The following is an 18,359-nucleotide window of genomic DNA, read 5'->3' on the forward strand; positions in this document are numbered from 1 at the left end:
CCCCCGTCACCTTTCTCCCTGCCCACACTCTCCCTTCCCCGTCACCTCTCTCCCTGCCCACACTCTCCCTGCCCACACTCTCCCTGCCCACACTCTCCCTTCCCTGTCACCTCTCTCCCTGCCCACACTCTCCTATCCTCCGTCACCTCTCTCCCTGCCCACACTCTCCCTTCCCCCGTCTCCTCTCTCCCTGCCCACACTCTCCCTTCCCTGTCACCTCTCTCCCTGCCCACACTCTCCCTTCCCCCGTCACCTCTCTCCCTGCCCCCACTCTCCCTTCCCCGTCACCTCTCTCCCTGCCCACACTCTCCCTACCCACACTCTCCCTTCCCCCGTCACCTCTCTCCCTCCCCACACTTTCCCTTCCCCGTCACCTCTCTCCCTGCCCACACTCTCCCTGCCCACACTCTCCATTCCCCCGTCACCTCTCTCCCTGCCCACACTCTCCCTGCCCACACTCTTCCTGCCCTGTCACCTCTCTCCCTGCCCACACTCTCCCTTCCCCCGTCACCTCTCTCCCTTCCCACACTCTCCCTTTCCCCGTCTCCTCTCTCCCTGCCCACACTCTCCCTTCCCTGTCACCTCTCTCCCTGCCTACACTCTCCCTTCCCTGTCACCTCTCTCCCTGCCAACACTCTTCCTTCCGCCGTCACCTCTCTCCCTGCCCACACTCTCCCTGCCCACACTCTCCCTGCCCACACTCTCCCTTCCCCCGTCATCTCTCTCCCTGCCCACACTCTCCCTGCCCACACTCTCACTGCCCACACTCTCCCTTCCCTGTCACCTCTCTCCCTGCCAACACTCTCCCTGCCCACACTCTCCCTTCCCCTGTCACCTCTCTCCCTGCCAACACTCTCCCTGCCCACACTCTCCCTTCTCTGTCACCTCTCTCCCTGCCAACACTCTCCCTGCCCACACTCTCCCTTCCCTGTCACCTCTCTCCCTGCCAACACTCTCCCTGCCCATACTCTCCCTTCCCTGTCACCTCTCTCCCTGCCCACACTCTCCCTGCCCACACTCTCCCTTCCCCTGTCACCTCTCTCCCTGCCCACACTCTCCCTTCCCCTGTCACCTCTCTCCCTGCCCACACTCTCCCTGCCCACACTCTCCCTTCCCCCGTCACCTCTCTCCCTGTCACCTCTCTCCCTGCCCACACTCTCCCTTCCCCCGTCACCTCTCTCCCTTCCCACACTCTCCCTTTCCCCGTCTCCTCTCTCCCTGCCCACACTCTCCCTTCCCTGTCACCTCTCTCCCTGCCTACACTCTCCCTTCCCTGTCACCTCTCTCCCTGCCAACACTCTTCCTTCCGCCGTCACCTCTCTCCCTGCCCACACTCTCCCTGCCCACACTCTCCCTGCCCACACTCTCCCTTCCCCCGTCATCTCTCTCCCTGCCCACACTCTCCCTGCCCACACTCTCACTGCCCACACTCTCCCTTCCCTGTCACCTCTCTCCCTGCCAACACTCTCCCTGCCCACACTCTCCCTTCCCCTGTCACCTCTCTCCCTGCCAACACTCTCCCTGCCCACACTCTCCCTTCTCTGTCACCTCTCTCCCTGCCAACACTCTCCCTGCCCACACTCTCCCTTCCCTGTCACCTCTCTCCCTGCCAACACTCTCCCTGCCCATACTCTCCCTTCCCTGTCACCTCTCTCCCTGCCCACACTCTCCCTGCCCACACTCTCCCTTCCCCTGTCACCTCTCTCCCTGCCCACACTCTCCCTTCCCCTGTCACCTCTCTCCCTGCCCACACTCTCCCTGCCCACACTCTCCCTTCCCCCGTCACCTCTCTCCCTGTCACCTCTCTCCCTGCCCACACTCTCCCTTCCCCCGTCACCTCTCTCCCTGCCCACACAGGGTGGTCAGGCAGAGTGACCACAGTGTATTGACATTTGAGCATCTTGTTAGGTTAGGGATAACCTATCCAAGGATGGGATTGGAAGGAAAAAGACTAAATTACCGAAGAGGAAAATATGACGAGATGAGGAACTTCCTAATGGGAATACCATGGGAAACAGAATTCTGTATAATTTCTGTATATCCTATACAGAAAAGACTGTTTAGGATATAATGGATTATGTCACCCAGAAGTGCCAGGAAGCTGCAGACAGGTTTATCCCGGCTCAAAAAGAGAAAAATTAAAAGCAACAGAATAATCCATGGTTCAACCAGGAATTAAAGGTAGCAAAGCAATTGAGTAAAAGAACATGGAGAAACTACAGGAACAACAGAACACCAGAGAGCAGGGAGAGATACCAAAGGGACAGAAATGAGTACCTCGGAGTGAGGAGGGAAGCTGAGAGACAGTATAAAAATGACATTGCAAGTAAAGCTAAGACCCAGCCAAAGCTGCTCCACAGCGACAGCAGTGAAGGAACAAGTGAAGAAACTGAGAAAAGGGGAGAACAGATACACAGAGATCAAGGAGGTGAGTGAAGAACTCAACAAGTGATTCCAGGAAGGCTTCACAATAGAACAAGGAGAAGCCCCTGCACTAAATGAGGCAAACCAAGTAACCTTGGAAGAATTTGACCTCACCAGTGATGAGGTCAAAAGGAATCTGTTGGAGCTAAATGTGACAAAGGCTATTGGGCCTGACAGAATCTCACCGTGGATACTAAAAAAAGGTGCAGAAGCACTAAGTGTGCCACTCTCTATGGTGTATAACAGGTCACTAGTAACAGGAGACCTACCGGAAAGCTGGAAGACAGGAAACGTAGTCCCAATATACAAGAAGGGTGACAGGCAAGAGGCACTGAACTACAGGCCAGTTTCCCTAACTTGTATACCATGCAAGGTGATGGAGAAGATCGTAAGGAAAAAGCTCGTAGAGCATCTGGAGAGAAATAGTTTTGTGACACACCACCAACATGGGTTCAGAGATGGTAAATCGTGCCTCATAGGTTTAATAATCTATGACCAAGCAACAAAAATTAGGGAAGAAAGAGAAGGGTGGGCAGACTGCAGTTTCTTGGACTGTGAGAAAGCCTTTGACACAGTAAACCATAAAAGGCTGTTAGAAAAGTAGGAGCAACAGGCAGGAGTAAAAGGTAAGGTGCCCCAGTGAATAAGGGAGTATCTAAGCAACAGGAAACAGCGAGTAACTGTGAAGGGGAGAGACATCTGAGTGGCGAAATGTCACCAGCAGAGTCCCACAGGGCTCTGTACTTGGACCCATCCTGTTTCTAATATATGTAAAATGATCTTCGAGAGGGTATAGACTCATTCCTCTCAATGTTTGCAGATGAAGCAAAAATTATAAGAAGAATCAAGACAGATGAAGATAGACAGAGACTACAGGATGACCTGGACAAACTGGTGGAATGGTCTAGACAGTGGCTGCTAAAGTTTTACTCAGAAAAGTGTAAAGTAATGAAATTAGGCGAAGAGAGCAGAAGGCTGTACACAAGGTACCATCTGGGAGGTGAAATCCTGCAAGAGTTAAATAGAAAGAAAGATCTGGGGTTTGATATCACACCGAATCAGTCCCCAGAGACCCACATCAAAATGATATCATCAGCGGCATATGCTAGATTTGCCAACAGAAGAACTGCCATTAGAAACTTGTGTAAGGAATCGTTCAGGACCCTGTATACCACTTATGTCAGACCAATCCTGGAATATGCAGCTCCAACCTGGAGTCCATATCTCCATACAAGACAAAGTTAGAGAAAGTTCAGTGGAATGCCACCAGACTTGTCCCGGAACTGAGAGGTATGAGCTGCGAGGAAAGGCTGCAGGAGCTGAACCTCACGTCCCTGGAAAACAGAAGAGTAAGGGGAGATATGATAACCACCTACAAAATTCTCAGGGGAATTGACAGGGTGAACAAAGACGAACTCTTCAGCACGGGTGGGACACGAACAAGGGGACACAGGTGGAAATTTAGTACCCAAATGAGCCACAGAGACATTAGAAAGAATTTTTTCAGTGTCAGAGTAGTTAAGAAGTGGAATGCACTAGGAAGTGATGTGGTGGAGGCTGACTCCATACACAGTTTCAAAGGTAGGTATGATAGAGCTCAATAGGCTCAGGAATCTGTACACCAGTTGATTGACAGTTGAGAGGCGGGACCAAAGAGACAAAGCTCAACCCCTGCAAGCACAAATAGGTGAGTACACACACACACACACACACACACACACACACACACACACACACACACACACATACACACACACACACACTCACTGCGGAAGGGCTGCGGGAAATGCACCTTACGACACTGGAAGACAGAAGAGTAAGGGGGGACATGATCACAACCTACAAAATCCTCAGGGGAATCGACCGGGTAAACAAGGAAGAACTATTCAACACTGGTGGGACGCGAACAAGGGGACACAGGTGGAAGCTGAGTACCCAAATGAGCCACAGAGACGTTAGAAAGAACTTTTTCAGTGTCAGAGTAGTTAGTAAATGGAATGCATTAGGAAGTGATGTGGTGGAGGCTGACTCCATACACAGTTTCAAATGTAGATATGATTGAGCCCAATAGGCTCAGGAATCTGTACACCAGTTGATTGACGGTTGAGAGGCGGGACCAAAGAGCCAGAGCTCAACCCCCGCAAGCACAATTAGGTGAGTACAATTAGGTGAGTACACACACACACACAGAAGGGTCCCAGAAGGGTCTGGGAAGCTCTTGCGTAGCTAGCGAATTGGGGGGAATAATCAGTGTATATGAGTGATTGAATAACTAGTAAGCTCACTCAAACCACAAGAAAGTGAAGAAAAACAGCACAAACACAACCACTGAAAATAAGTGTCGAGTACATCGTGGTATTGTGAAATTGTGGAGCCGAAATTGTTGAGCCGGAGTGACCTCACCAGCTGTGACGCGGGACGCAGCGACCTCACATCTGGACCAGCCGCGTGGAGTACTTTCTCGCCTGTTTGTGCTGCAGATTGTGCAAGGTATTGTGGAGCGCCTTTTTGGCTAGATTGTTACTGCAATGACTAGAAGGGGTTCAAGGTCAATCACCAGCAAGGATGAGGAGGAGGACAGATTTATAGACAAATTAATAGGGAAATTTGTAGAGAGAAGGCGCGATTGGTTGGAGGATCTAATTCAGGGGATTAAAAGTGAGGTATTTCAGCAAATACGGGATGCGGTAGAGAGGCAGAAACAAGAACTTATGCTCTATGTTCAGGAAGAGATTAGGAAGGGAAGAGAGGACTGGGAGAGGGAATGTGCTCGTATCACAAACGAATTAGGAAGGATTAACAGCATGGCTAAGGACAGAGGATTAGTGGGGGATGGGTTAGTGACTGCGGTTGGGATGGAGAAATCCCAGGGGACAGGCTACCAGCATGACAATGAATTACTGAGGAGACGGTCTATTATAATACATGGATTATTCGAATCTGGGGCACCAACAAGACAAGAGAGAATAGAAACAGAAAAATACGAATTGCATGAGATATTGAGATGTATTGGAGCAGGAATGGCAGAACACGAGGTGGATATCAGCCGCCGGGTTGGACCTTACAATTGTACCAAGAATAGACCTGTTCTGGTGCAATTCTCCAATGAGGAGGCTGTGGAGTACATAATGAGGACCAAGCATTTACTCAGAGAAAGTGAAACCCATTACAATGTGTTTATAGAGAGGTTTATGACGAAAGATGAGCAAATAGCCCACAAGAATAGATGGCAACAACGACACCGAACTAGCCTCTCAGGTAGTCTCACCTCCCAGGTCACATCCCAGGTCACCTCCCAGGCCACCTCCCAGGTCACCTCCCAGGTCGCATCCTCCCCAACTCAGCCCTCCTATACCTCCCCCCTGCCTCAGCCTCCCAAAACCCCCCTGTCCCTTCCACATTTGCACCTCCCCAACGATTCCCCTGCCCCTGCTACATCACACCTGTCAACGACCCCAGTGGGTCAAGCCATGCCCTCCCCAAACCCACCTTCCCATCCCCCCTCCCCAACTACCCCTTCCTACTCCCCTGCCCCTTCTACCCCATTGACTTCAATTCCATCTACTCCATCCCAGCTTCCACTGCACCCCTCTTCCACTCACCCCCAAACCCCACCCAACCCTCACCCCTCCTATGCACCTCCAGCCCACATTTAACCCCCTCACCTTGTGACCCCCTAACACCTTCCCCCATCTCCCTCTTCCCCTCTTCTACCCCAAAACCCCCAACTACCCCCGATTCCCCCCTAACTAATATACCCTCTCTTCCACTCCCAGCACCCATGCTCTATTCTCATCTCAGCCCTCCGCCCTCAGTATCCCTCTCCCCCCCAACCTCTCAACCTCTATCTGACTCTCAGTCTCACTCTATTTCTCAACCCCCCTATGCTATTCAGACCCCTAACTTTCAGACCTATTATGCCCTTCCTACCCCCCTAGATGCCCAGACCCCATTCGCCTACCAGGCACTCCCAGGCACCCCCCTAGCACCCCCCCACTCACCCCCACAGCCCCCACTTGCCCCCCAGACACCCCCCAGTTCCCCCCCAGACCCCTGGTGAAAGGGGGAACTCTGACACCCGAGTTTCCAAGAAGAGTCTCAAGGTTTGGTACACCAATGCTGATGGGGTAGCCAATAAAGCAGAAGAGATAAAAGAAAGAGTTAGTGAGACAGACCCAGACATAGTGGCAATAGTGGAAACTAAAATAAATGGCATGATCTCGGATGCAATCTTTCCAGAGGGGTACCAGGTGATAAGAAAAGAAAGGACACAGAGACAGGGAGGAGGAGTGGCACTACTAATAAAGCGGAAATGGAAGTTTGATGAGCTGGAAAATCCGGGTACCAATGAAAGCACGAGCTTCATACATGGAACTCTGACAGTGGATGGGAAGAAGATTGTAATCTTGATACTCTACAATCCCCCACCAAACAGTAGAAGGCCCAGGCAGGAGTACGAGGACAGCAACAAGGCATGTATAGATGAACTGCAGAGGGCAGCAACTTTAGCGCATAGAATGAGAGCGAAGCTGCTGGTCATGGGGGACCTAAATCACGGAGAGATAGATTGGGAAATGAGGAATCCCCATGGCGGGGAGGAGACCTGGGGAGCGAAGCTGGTAGACGTTATTGACAGGAATTTCCTAACACAGCATGTGAAAGAAGATACTAGGGAAAGAGGAGGGGATACGCCCAGCCTATTAGATCTCATTTTCACTCAGAATGTAGAAGACATCGAGCAGTTGGAACATGAAATACCACTAGGAGCTAGTGACCATTGTGTCCTAGTCTTTGACTACATGATGGAGCTTAAAATTGTGACCAAAGGACAAGAGGTCCGGGAAAGGAGACTTGATTACAGAAAAGGGGACTACAGAAGGATAAGGGACTACCTGGGAGAAGTGCAGTGGGAGGAAGAACTTAGAGGAAAAACAATGCAAGATATGATGAACCAAGTCATATTGAAATGCAAGGAGGCTGAAGAGAGATTTATTCCAACAATAAAGGAAAAAAGCAGGAGGGAATATAATAACCCATGGTTTAATAGACAGTGTCAGGAAGCAAAGGTGAGAAGCAGGAGGGAGTGGAGGAAGTACAGAAGACAAAGGACAGAGGACAACAGGATTAGATGTAACAGAGCTAGGAATGATTACATTAACATAAGACGAGTGTCGGAAAGAAATTATGAGAATGATATTGCAATCAAAGCGAAAAAGCAACCAAAATTACTACATAGCCATATAAGAAGGAAGATGTCGGTAAATGACCAAGTGACAAGACTGAGGAAAACAGAAGGGGCATATACAGAAAGCGACAAGGAAATCTGCGAGGTACTGAATGCAAAATTCCATGGAGTGTTCACAACCGAGCCTGAGCAGCTACCATTGTTAGAAGAGATTACCCAAGATGAAAGACTATCAGATATAGAGGTGACAGCAGAGGATGTAATGAAACAGTTGACAACACTGGATGCAAATAAAGCTGTTGGACCAGACAAAGTATCACCGTGGATACTTAAAGAGGCAGCGCAGGCTCTCAGCGTGCCTCTGGCAATGATCTTTAATGAGTCACTTAGGTCGGGAGAATTGCCCAGTTGCTGGAAGGAGGGAAATGTCGTACCGATTTTCAAAAAAGGTGATAGGGAGGAGGCACTTAACTACAGACCCGTATCACTGACAAGCATCCCCTGCAAAATACTTGAAAGAATAATTAGGCTAAGACTTGTTGAGCACCTGGAGAGCATTGGGTTTGTAAACAAGCACCAACATGGGTTCTGGACAGGGAAATCATGCCTAACAAACCTTTTAGAATTCTATGATAAAGTAACAAGGATAAGGCAGGACAGAGAAGGCTGGGCAGACTGCATATTTCTTGACTGCCAAAAGGCCTTTGATACAGTACCGCACATGAGACTGCTATACAAACTTGAGAGGCAGGCAGGAGTAAGCGGAAAGGCCCTAGTATGGGTGAAGAACTACCTAACAGGAAGGAGCCAGAGGGTAATGGTAAGGGGCGAAAAGTCGGACTGGCGAACAGTAACAAGTGGAGTACCTCAAGGATCGGTGCTGGGACCAATCCTCTTTCTAATTTACGTAAATGATATGTTTACAGGAGTGGAATCATACATGTCAATGTTTGCGGATGACGCAAAATTAATGAGAAGAGCTGTGACAGACGAGGATTGTAGGATCCTCCAAGAGGACTTAAACAGGCTGCAGAGATGGTCAGGGAAATGGCTACTGGAGTTTAACACCAGTAAATGTAAAGTTATGGAAATGGGATCAGGTGACAGGAGACCAAAGGGACAGTACACAATGAAGGGGAACAGCCTACCTGTAACGATTCGAGAAAGAGACCTGGGAGTGGATGTGACACCTAATCTAACTCCTGAGGCACATATAAATAGGATAACGACAGCAGCGTACTCTACACTGGCGAAAATTAGAACTTCATTCAGAAACCTAAATGAGGAGGCTTTTAGGGCGCTTTACACTGCCTACGTGAGACCCGTCTTAGAGTATGCCGCGCCATCATGGAGCCCCCACCTGAAGAAACACATAAAGAAACTGGAGAAGGTTCAGAGGTTTGCGACGAGGCTTGTCCCAGAGTTACGAGGGATGGGATATGAAGAGCGGCTGAAGGAACTGAACCTTACAACACTAGAGAAAAGAAGGGAGAGAGGAGATATGATAGGGACATATAAAATACTCAGGGGAATTGACAAAGTGGAAACAGATGAAATGTTCACACGTAATAATAACAGAACGAGGGGACATGGGTGGAAACTGGAAACTCAGATGAGTCACAGAGATGTTAGGAAGTTTTCTTTTAGCGTGAGAGTAGTAGAAAAATGGAATGCACTTGGGGAACAGGTTGTGGAAGCAAATACTATTCACACTTTTAAAACTAGGTATGATAGGGAAATGGGATAGGAGTCATTGCTGTAAACAACCGATAGCTAGAAAGGCGGGATCCAAGAGTCAATGCTCGATCCTGCAAGCACAAATAGGTGAGTACAAATAGGTGAGTACACACACACACACACACACACACACACACACACACACACACACACACACACACACACACACACACACACACACACACACACACACACACACACACACACACACACACACACACACACACACACACAAAGAAAGAGTTATTGAGGCAGATCTTGACATAATTACATTAGTGGAAACTAAAATAAATGGCATGATCTCGGATGCAATCTTTCCAGATGGGTACCAGGTGATAAGAAAAGAAAGGGCACAGAGACAGGGAGGGGGAGTGACATTCCTAATAACGCGGAAATGGAAGTTGGAAGACTTGGAAAATCGGGTTACAAATGAAAGCACAAGCTCCATACATGGAACTCTGACAGCATATGGGAAGTAGATTGTGATCTTGATAATCTACAAACAGTAGAATTCCCAGGCAGGAGTATGATGACTACAACAAGGCATGTATAGATGAACTGCAGAAGGCAGAAACAATAGCTCACAGAATGAGAGCGAAACTTCTGGTTATGGGGGACCTCACTCATAGAGAGATCAATTGGGAATCAAGGAATCCTCATGTCGGGAAGGAAGCGTGGGGAGCAAAGTTAGTGGACGCTATAGACGGGAATTTCCTAACACAACATGTGAAGGAAGATACAAGGGAAAGAGGAGGAGATGCACCAATCTTACTAGACCTGATTTTCACCCAGAACGTAGACGACATCGAAAATTTGGAGCATATATTACGTCTAGGGGCCAGCGACCATCGTGTCCTAGTTTTGACTATATGATGGAATTCAAACTTGTGACCATGGGACAAGAGATCTGGGAAAGGAGAGTTGGCTAGAGGAAAGGACTACAGGAGGATAAGGGACTCTCTGGGAGAAGTGCAGTGGGAGGAAGAAATTAGAAAAAAAAACAGTCCAAGATATGATAGACCTAGTCATATGGAAATGCAAGGAGGCCGAAGAGAGATTTATACCAACAGTAAAGGAAAAAGTAAGAGGGAATATAATAACCCATGGTTTAATAGACAGTGTCAGGAAGCAAAAATGAGAAGCAGGAGGGAGTGGAGGAAGTACAGAAGACAAAGGACAGAGGACAACAGGATTAGATGTAACAGAGCTAGGAATGATTAAATTAACATAAGAGTTTTGGAAATAAATTATGAGAACGATATTGCAGTCAACGCGAAAACGGATCCTAAATTACTACATAGTCATATAAGAAGGAAAATGTCGGTAAAGAACCAAGTGACAAGACTAAGGAAAACAGAAGGGGCATATACAGAAAGTGACAAGGAAATCTGTATGGCACTGAATGCCATTTTCCATGAAGTGCTCACATCCGAGCCTGAGCAGCTCCCATTGTTAGAAGAGTAGATGGCCTAAGATGAGAGACTAACGGATATAGAAGTGAAAGCAGAGGAAGTACTGAAACAGGATCTGGATGTAACTAAAGCAGTTGGACCAGACAATATATCACCGTGTATACTAAGAGAGGCAGCACAGGCCCTCAGCATGCCTCTGGCAAGGTACTTTAATGAGTCACTTATGACGGGAGAGTTGCCCAATTGCTAGAAGAAGGCAAATGTAGTACCAATTTCCAAGAAAAAAGATAGGGAGGAAGCTCTTATTTACAGACTTTATTTACAGGCACATATAAATAGGATAACGACAGCAGCATAATCTACACTGGCAAAAGTTAGAACATCATTCAGAAATCTAAATAAGAAGACATTTAGGGAGCTTTACACTGCCTACGTGAGACCAGTTTTAGAGTATGCCGTCCCATCATGCAGTCCCCACCTGAAGAAACACATAAGAAAACTGGAAATGGTTCAGAAGTTCGCAACGAGACTCGTCCCAGAGAATGGGGGGGTATGAAGAGCACCTGAAAGAACTGAACCTTACAACACTTGAAAAAATAAGGGAGAGGGAGGGATATAATAGGAACATGTCAAATACTCAGGAAAAAATGGAATGCACTTACGGAGCAGGTTGTGGAAGCAAACCCTATTCATAATTTTAAAACTAGATATGATTAGGAAATAGGACAGGAGTCATTGCTATTAACAACCGGCGGCAAGAAAGGCGGGATCCAGGAGTCAATGCTCGATCCGGCAGGCACAAATAGTTCAGTACAAATAGGTGAGTACAAACTTACACAGTTCCACACCATCGTGCAGGTCGATGGTGCGAGAAATTGGTGGTATAGCGAGCTTAACTATTGCCAGAGAACTGTGGTGGACCACACGGGGGGGAGGGGGGGGGGAGGGTGGCCTGGCGTAGTGTGTCTCAAAGAAATGGTTAAATAACCATTCGAAATCAATAAATATAATTTATATATATATATATATATATATATATATATATATATATATATATATATATATATATATATATATATATATACATACATACATACATACATACATACATACATACATACATACATACATACATACATACATACATACATACATACATACATACATACATACATACAAGAAAATCAAATTATTTTGAGTCAATGGAGTGATTTGAACGCGACCAGATAATTCCAGACACCTGCCTTAACAGACTCAGCCACGATGGTACAAACATTCACAAACCCAGAACTCTACTGAGTCCTCTGAGTGGTTTTGGAACCTCCAGAACCTCCCAGACGATGCCACAGGAGCCATTAGTAAAGAGGGCCTGTAAATGTGATGGTTCAGTTAGGGTTGAGACCAGAGCTAGCAGGAGGAAAAGTGTTCTGACTACATGTACAGGATAAACAGTATACAGGTGTTTGAGTGAAGTGACTGTGACTGAAAGGGTATTGGCAGAAGGTCAGTGAGTAAATGTAAGATCATATGGTTCATTACTCAAAGTGTATTAGGCAGGAAGACTAGTGTAGTAAGTGTATGGTGTAGGGTACTGTAAGACGACCATCTGGCCAGAGTGTATGGTGTAGGGTACTGCATGACGACCATCTGGCCAGAGTGTATGGTGCAGGGTACTGTATGACGACCATCTGACCAGAGTGTATGGTGCAGGGTACTGCATGACGACCATCTGGCCAGAGTGTATGGTGCAGGGTACTGCATGACGACCATCTGGCCAGAGTGTATGGTGCAGGGTACTGTATGACCACCATCTGGGCAGAGTGTATGGTGCAGGGTACTGTATGACGACCATCTGGCCAGAGTGTATGGTGCAGGGTACTGTATGACGACTATCTGGCCAGAGTGTATGGTGTAGGGTACTGCATGACGACTATCTGGCCAGAGTGTATGGTGCAGGGTACTGTATGACGACCATCTGGCCAGAGTGTATGGTGCAGGGTACTGTATGACGACCATCTGGCCAGAGTGTATGGTGTAGGGTACTGCATGACGACCATCTGGCCAGAGTGTATGGTGCAGGGTACTGCATGACGACCATCTGGCCAGAGTGTATGGTGCAGGGTACTGCATGACGACCATCTGGCCAGAGTGTATGGTGCAGGGTACTGTATGACGACCATCTGGCCAGAGTGTATGGTGCAGGATACTGTATGACGACCATCTGGCCAGAGTGTATGGTGTAGGGTACTGCATGACGACCATCTGGCCAGAGTGTATGGTGTAGGGTACTGCATGACGACCATCTGGCCAGAGTGTATGGTGTAGGGTACTGCATGACGACCATCTGGCCAGAGTGTATGGTGTAGGGTACTGCATGACGACCATCTGGCCAGAGTGTATGGTGTAGGGTACTGCATGACGACCATCTGGCCAGAGTGTATGGTGCAGGGTACTGTATGACGACCATCTGGCCAGAGTGTATGGTGTAGGGTACTGCATGACGACCATCTGGCCAGAGTGTATGGTGCAGGGTACTGTATGACGACCATCTGACCAGAGTGTATGGTGCAGGGTACTGCATGACGACCATCTGGCCAGAGTGTATGGTGCAGGGTACTGCATGACGACCATCTGGCCAGAGTGTATGGTGCAGGGTACTGTATGACCACCATCTGGGCAGAGTGTATGGTGCAGGGTACTGTATGACGACCATCTGGCCAGAGTGTATGGTGCAGGGTACTGTATGACGACTATCTGGCCAGAGTGTATGGTGTAGGGTACTGCATGACGACTATCTGGCCAGAGTGTATGGTGCAGGGTACTGTATGACGACCATCTGGCCAGAGTGTATGGTGCAGGGTACTGTATGACGACCATCTGGCCAGAATTTTATGGTGTAGGGTACTGCATGACGACCATCTGGCCAGAGTGTATGGTGCAGGGTACTGCATGACGACCATCTGGCCAGAGTGTATGGTGTAGGGTACTGCATGACGACCATCTGGCCAGAGTGTATGGTGCAGGGTACTGTATGACGACCATCTGGCCAGAGTGTATGGTGCAGGATACTGTATGACGACCATCTGGCCAGAGTGTATGGTGTAGGGTACTGCATGACGACCATCTGGCCAGAGTGTATGGTGTAGGGTACTGCATGACGACCATCTGGCCAGAGTGTATGGTGTAGGGTACTGCATGACGACCATCTGGCCAGAGTGTATGGTGTAGGGTACTGCATGACGACCATCTGGCCAGAGTGTATGGTGTAGGGTACTGCATGACGACCATCTGGCCAGAGTGTATGGTGCAGGGTACTGTATGACGACCATCTGGCCAGAGTGTATGGTGTAGGGTACTGCATGACGACCATCTGGCCAGAGTGTATGGTGCAGGGTACTGCATGACGACCATCTGGTCAGATAGCACCGGATGACAGCAGAGAGCAGCGAGTGGCTGCTTCCTGCACAACACACACAAAGAGTTCCTTGGCCACAAGACAAAGTGTGTTGCCTACCGACCACTTACGAGGGTAGGTAACACCACCGACCACGTAAGTGGTCAGGAACCTTGGTAGGAGAAAAGAATGTTGGTCAGCTTCCATTTGCAATCTCAGTTCCATAGCAGCAGAAGGTAATCAGCTAGTATACCTGTTTTTCCCCTTTAATGCCAGGTATAGTTCCATGGCAGCTCGCCTTAACGACACGCACAGTTCCCTAGCACCAGAAGGTTGTTTACGTGAGCCTGGCCTCTAGAGACACTGGAGACTGCCTCACAGCAGGAGGTAGTGTGGCGCCTGGCCCCGGCTGACGCTGATGGTGGTCTATGTGACCGGACACAACATATATTTTCATATTACTTTTTATCAGTCTCGGAGCCCGGGGTTCCCTTCGTCCCACAAGACCTCTACAGCAAAGTATCGTGCGTAGCCTCGCCCCAAAAATATTTTACCCTTAATATCAGCAGAGAAACGTTATTTTTGACGGGAAAATCCGATCAACCTTATGACGCTATTTGTTTATAGGTATTTTTAGCTGACTTTGCTTGTGTTCCAGCTGGCCCTTGTTTGTGTTCCAGCTGGCCCTTGCTTGTGTTCCAGCTGGCCCTTGTTTGTGTTCCAGCTGGCCCTTGCTTGTGTTCCAGCTGCCCCTTGCTTGTGTTCCAGCTGGCCCTTGCTTGTGTTCCAGCTGGCCATTGCTTGTGTTCCAGCTGGCCCTTGCTTGTGTTCCAGCTGGCCCTTGCTTGTGTTCCAGCTGGCCATTGCTTGTGTTCCAGCTGGCCCTTGCTTGTGTTCCAGCTGGCCCTTGCTTGTGTTCCAGCTGGCCCTTGCTTGTGTTCCAGCTGGTCCTTGCTTGTGATCCAGCTGGCCCTTGCTTGTGTTCCAGCTGGCCCTTGCTTGTGATCCAGCTGGCCCTTGCTTGTGTTCCAGCTGGCCCTTGCTTGTCTAAATTACCAGCTGGCTCTTGCTTGCCTAGATTACCAGCTGGCTCTTGCTTGCCTAGATTAACAGCTGGCTCTTGCTTGCCTAGATTACCAGCTGGCTCTTGCTTGCCTAGATTACCAGCTGGCTCTTGCTTGCCTAGATTACCAGCTGGCTCTTGCTTGCCTAGATTACCAGCTGGCTCTTGCTTGCCTAGATTACCAGCTGGCTCTTGCTTGCCTAGATTACCAGCTGGCTCTTGCTTGCCTAGATTACCAGCTGGCTCTAGCTTGCCTAGATTACCAGCTGGCTCTTGCTTGCCTAGATTACCAGCTGGCTCTTGCTTGCCTAGATTACCAGCTGGCTCTTGCTTGCCTAGATTACCAGCTGGCTCTTGCTTGTCTTGATTACCAGCTGGCATTAATTGTCAAGTTTTCCAGCAAGACCATTAATGGTCTTGCCAGTCCAGAGCTATAGATGCAATGACCTTTCCAGTTGTCAAGCTGGCCTTGCTTGACTAATGTTCCAGTGGGTCTTGCTCGTCCAGGATTCTAGTTAGAGATGCTTATTCAGTGTTCCAGCTGGAGTATGCTCGTTCAGCGCCCCAACGGTCCTGTATCCTGCTTGTCCAGTGCTCTACTGGTCAGTGCGTGTCCATTTGTTCAGCTGTCATTGTTTGTTCAGTATTCCAGCTGGTGTTCCTTCTTCAGCGTTTCGATAGGTCCTGCCTGTTCTATGCTCCACCTGGCCTGGCGAATGCAGTTTTCCAAGTTCCCAAACGTGTCCAGCGTTTCAGCTGCTTTTGTTTATCCTGTGTTCCAACTGGTCTTGTTCATCCTGTGTTCCAGCTGGCTGTATCGCCGTGTATTAAATACAGCTGTAAGTAGAAACTAGATACATACATACATCGATATTATTATTGTAAATCGAGTCTAAACCGGTCATCCAGGTAAATCAAGAGAGTCACCTTGGCTCTGCCCTGAGACCAAGGACTTAAGCATCTGGACCTTTTATGCAGAGTGAACTGTCTCTCCGAGTTAAAGAGGCAGCCTTTATGACAGGCAGTTCTGATATTCAGTCAGTTTTGGACAAAACATCTGACTGACTTCTATCCTCGCGTAAGTATATATATTTTTTTCTTTACTGTAGTAGGTGAGGTATACGAGGGTACCCGTGAACAGGTTCCCGGTTTACCCGATCGACCCGGCGAGCGGGTCGATCGGGTAGACCCAGGTACTCAACTAGTTGTACTCACCTAGTTGTGCTTGCTGGGGCCGAGCTTTGACTATTTGGTCCCGCCTCTCAATCGTCAATCAACAGGTGTACAGATTCCTGAGCCTACTGGGCTCTATCATATCTACATTTGAAACTGTGTATGGAGTCCACCACGTCACTGCCTAATGCATTCCATTTACTAACTACTCTGACACTGAAAAAGTTCTTTCTAACGTCTCTATGGCTCATTTGGGTACTCAGCTTCCACCTGCGACCCCTTGTTCGTGTTCCCACCCGTGTTAAATAATCCATCCTTGTCTACCCTGTCAATTACCCTGAGAATCTTGCATGTGTTGATCATGTCTCCCCGAGCTCTTCTGTCTTCCAGCGACGTGAGGTGCATTTCACGCAGCCTGTCCTCATAACTCATGCCTCTTTGTTCTGGGACTAGTCTAGTGGCATACCACTGAACGTTTTCCAGCTTCGTCTTGTGCTTGACAAGGTACGAGCTCCATGCTGTGGCCGCATACTCCAGGATTCGTCTTACATATGTGATATGCAAGGTTCTGAAGGATTCCCTATACAAATCTCTGAAGGAAGTTCTGATGTTAGCCAGCCTCGCATACGCCGCCGATGTTATTCTTTTGATGTGAGCTTCAGGAGACAGGTTTGGTGTGACATCAACTCCTAGATCTTTCTCTCTGTCCGTTTCGTGAAGGATTTCATCTCCCAATTGGTATTCAGTGTTTGGCCTCCTATTTCCTCCCCCTAGTTTCATTACCTTACATTTACTCGGGTTGAAATTTAGTAGCCATTTGTCGTACCATTCATTTAGTTTGTCTAGGTCATCTTGTAGCCTCCTACTATCATCCTCTGCCTTAATCCTAAGACTCAAGTGCGTTTGTCTCCCTATCTATGTGTCTGTCTGTCTGTCTGTCTGTCTGTCTGTCTGTCTGTCTGTCTGTCTGTCTGTCTGTCTGTCTGTCTGTCTGTCTGTCTGTCTGTCTGTCTGTCTCTCTCTCTCTCTCTCTCTCTCTCTCTCTCTCTCTCTCTCTCTCTCTCTCTCTCTCTCTCTCTCTCTCTCTCTCTCTCTCTCTCTCTCTCTCTCTCTCTCTCTCTCTCTCTGTCTCTCTCTCTCTCTCTCTCTCTCTCTCTCTCTCTCTCTCTCTCTCTCTCTCTCTCTCTCTCTCTCTCTCTCTCTCTCTCTCTCTCTCTCTCTCTCTCTCTCTCTCTCTCTCTCTCTCTCTCTATCTATCTATCTATCCCTCTCTCTCTCTCTTTTTTTTTTTTTTTTTTTAAACTAAGACTAGGATTCATAAGTGATGCCTAATAACATACCTAGTGAAACTGCAAGCAAGAGCTTTTATCCTACCTCAGCTCATGTGAAGCCTACACCTAGAAACTCATTTATTTCATAAGAGTATACTTTGAAACTAACACATTGGGAACTATCATATATTTAACATTTGTAAGCTAAGTTGAAACCTACTCCTAGATGCCCATTTATTTCATGAGCCTCGTATTATTTGCTTTAGAAGGAATAGCCTTTATTCATTATAAAACATTAAGTAACAATCATATAAGGAACAGGATGAGCTTGTAGCCAGCTGTGTGCCAGAGTCTTCATGTGAACAGTTGACCTGATCTCCCGTGTATCAATCTGTTGAGCGAACAAGTTCCAGATGCGAGTAAGTCCCGGAAGGAATGAACGCTGATGGAGTGATGTTCTTGAGAATGGCACTTCCAGCATGAGACTGTTGAAGGTTGATAGCCTAGTGTTACGAGTGGGAACTACTGGTACTCCACGGAGTTGGGCCAAGTGCGGAACTTTGAGGATGTTGGCCTTGTACATAACAGTAAGACCAACAACGTCCCGACGGTGTTGTAGGCTCTGATGTTCAGGTCGTTCCCACCAGACTTGGTCAAGACTAGAGATAAGCCTTCTAGCCCGTCTCTCCACTTTGTCCAA

The 18,359-nt window shown here is 48.2% G+C and overlaps 1 protein-coding gene across 1 annotated transcript; it reads right to left on the reverse strand.

The window, feature by feature from the left end:
• Nucleotides 1–1,956: 1,956 nt before the first annotated feature.
• On the reverse strand, nt 1,957–15,596 carry LOC138369120 (circumsporozoite protein-like). Its single transcript, XM_069332060.1, has 2 exons — nt 15,209–15,596; nt 1,957–2,042 (listed from the first exon to the last, which is right to left on the reverse strand). Exons 1-2 carry the CDS (start codon nt 15,594–15,596, stop codon nt 1,957–1,959), a joined length of 474 nt encoding a protein of 157 aa, XP_069188161.1.
• Between the last annotated feature and the right edge of the window lie 2,763 nt (nt 15,597–18,359).

This window comes from Procambarus clarkii, chromosome 3 (assembly GCF_040958095.1).
Source record: "Procambarus clarkii isolate CNS0578487 chromosome 3, FALCON_Pclarkii_2.0, whole genome shotgun sequence".
Taxonomy (NCBI): domain Eukaryota; kingdom Metazoa; phylum Arthropoda; class Malacostraca; order Decapoda; family Cambaridae; genus Procambarus; species Procambarus clarkii.

Coding starts and splice junctions, on each gene's coding strand:
- LOC138369120 (XM_069332060.1), bottom strand. CDS start 15,596: ATGCCAGCTGGTAATCAAGACAAGCAAGAGCCAGCTGGTAATCTAGGC. Junction 2,043..15,208: donor AGGCAAGCAAGAGCCAGCTG/GTAATTTAGACA, acceptor TTTTCTGTATAG/GATATACAGAAATTATACAG.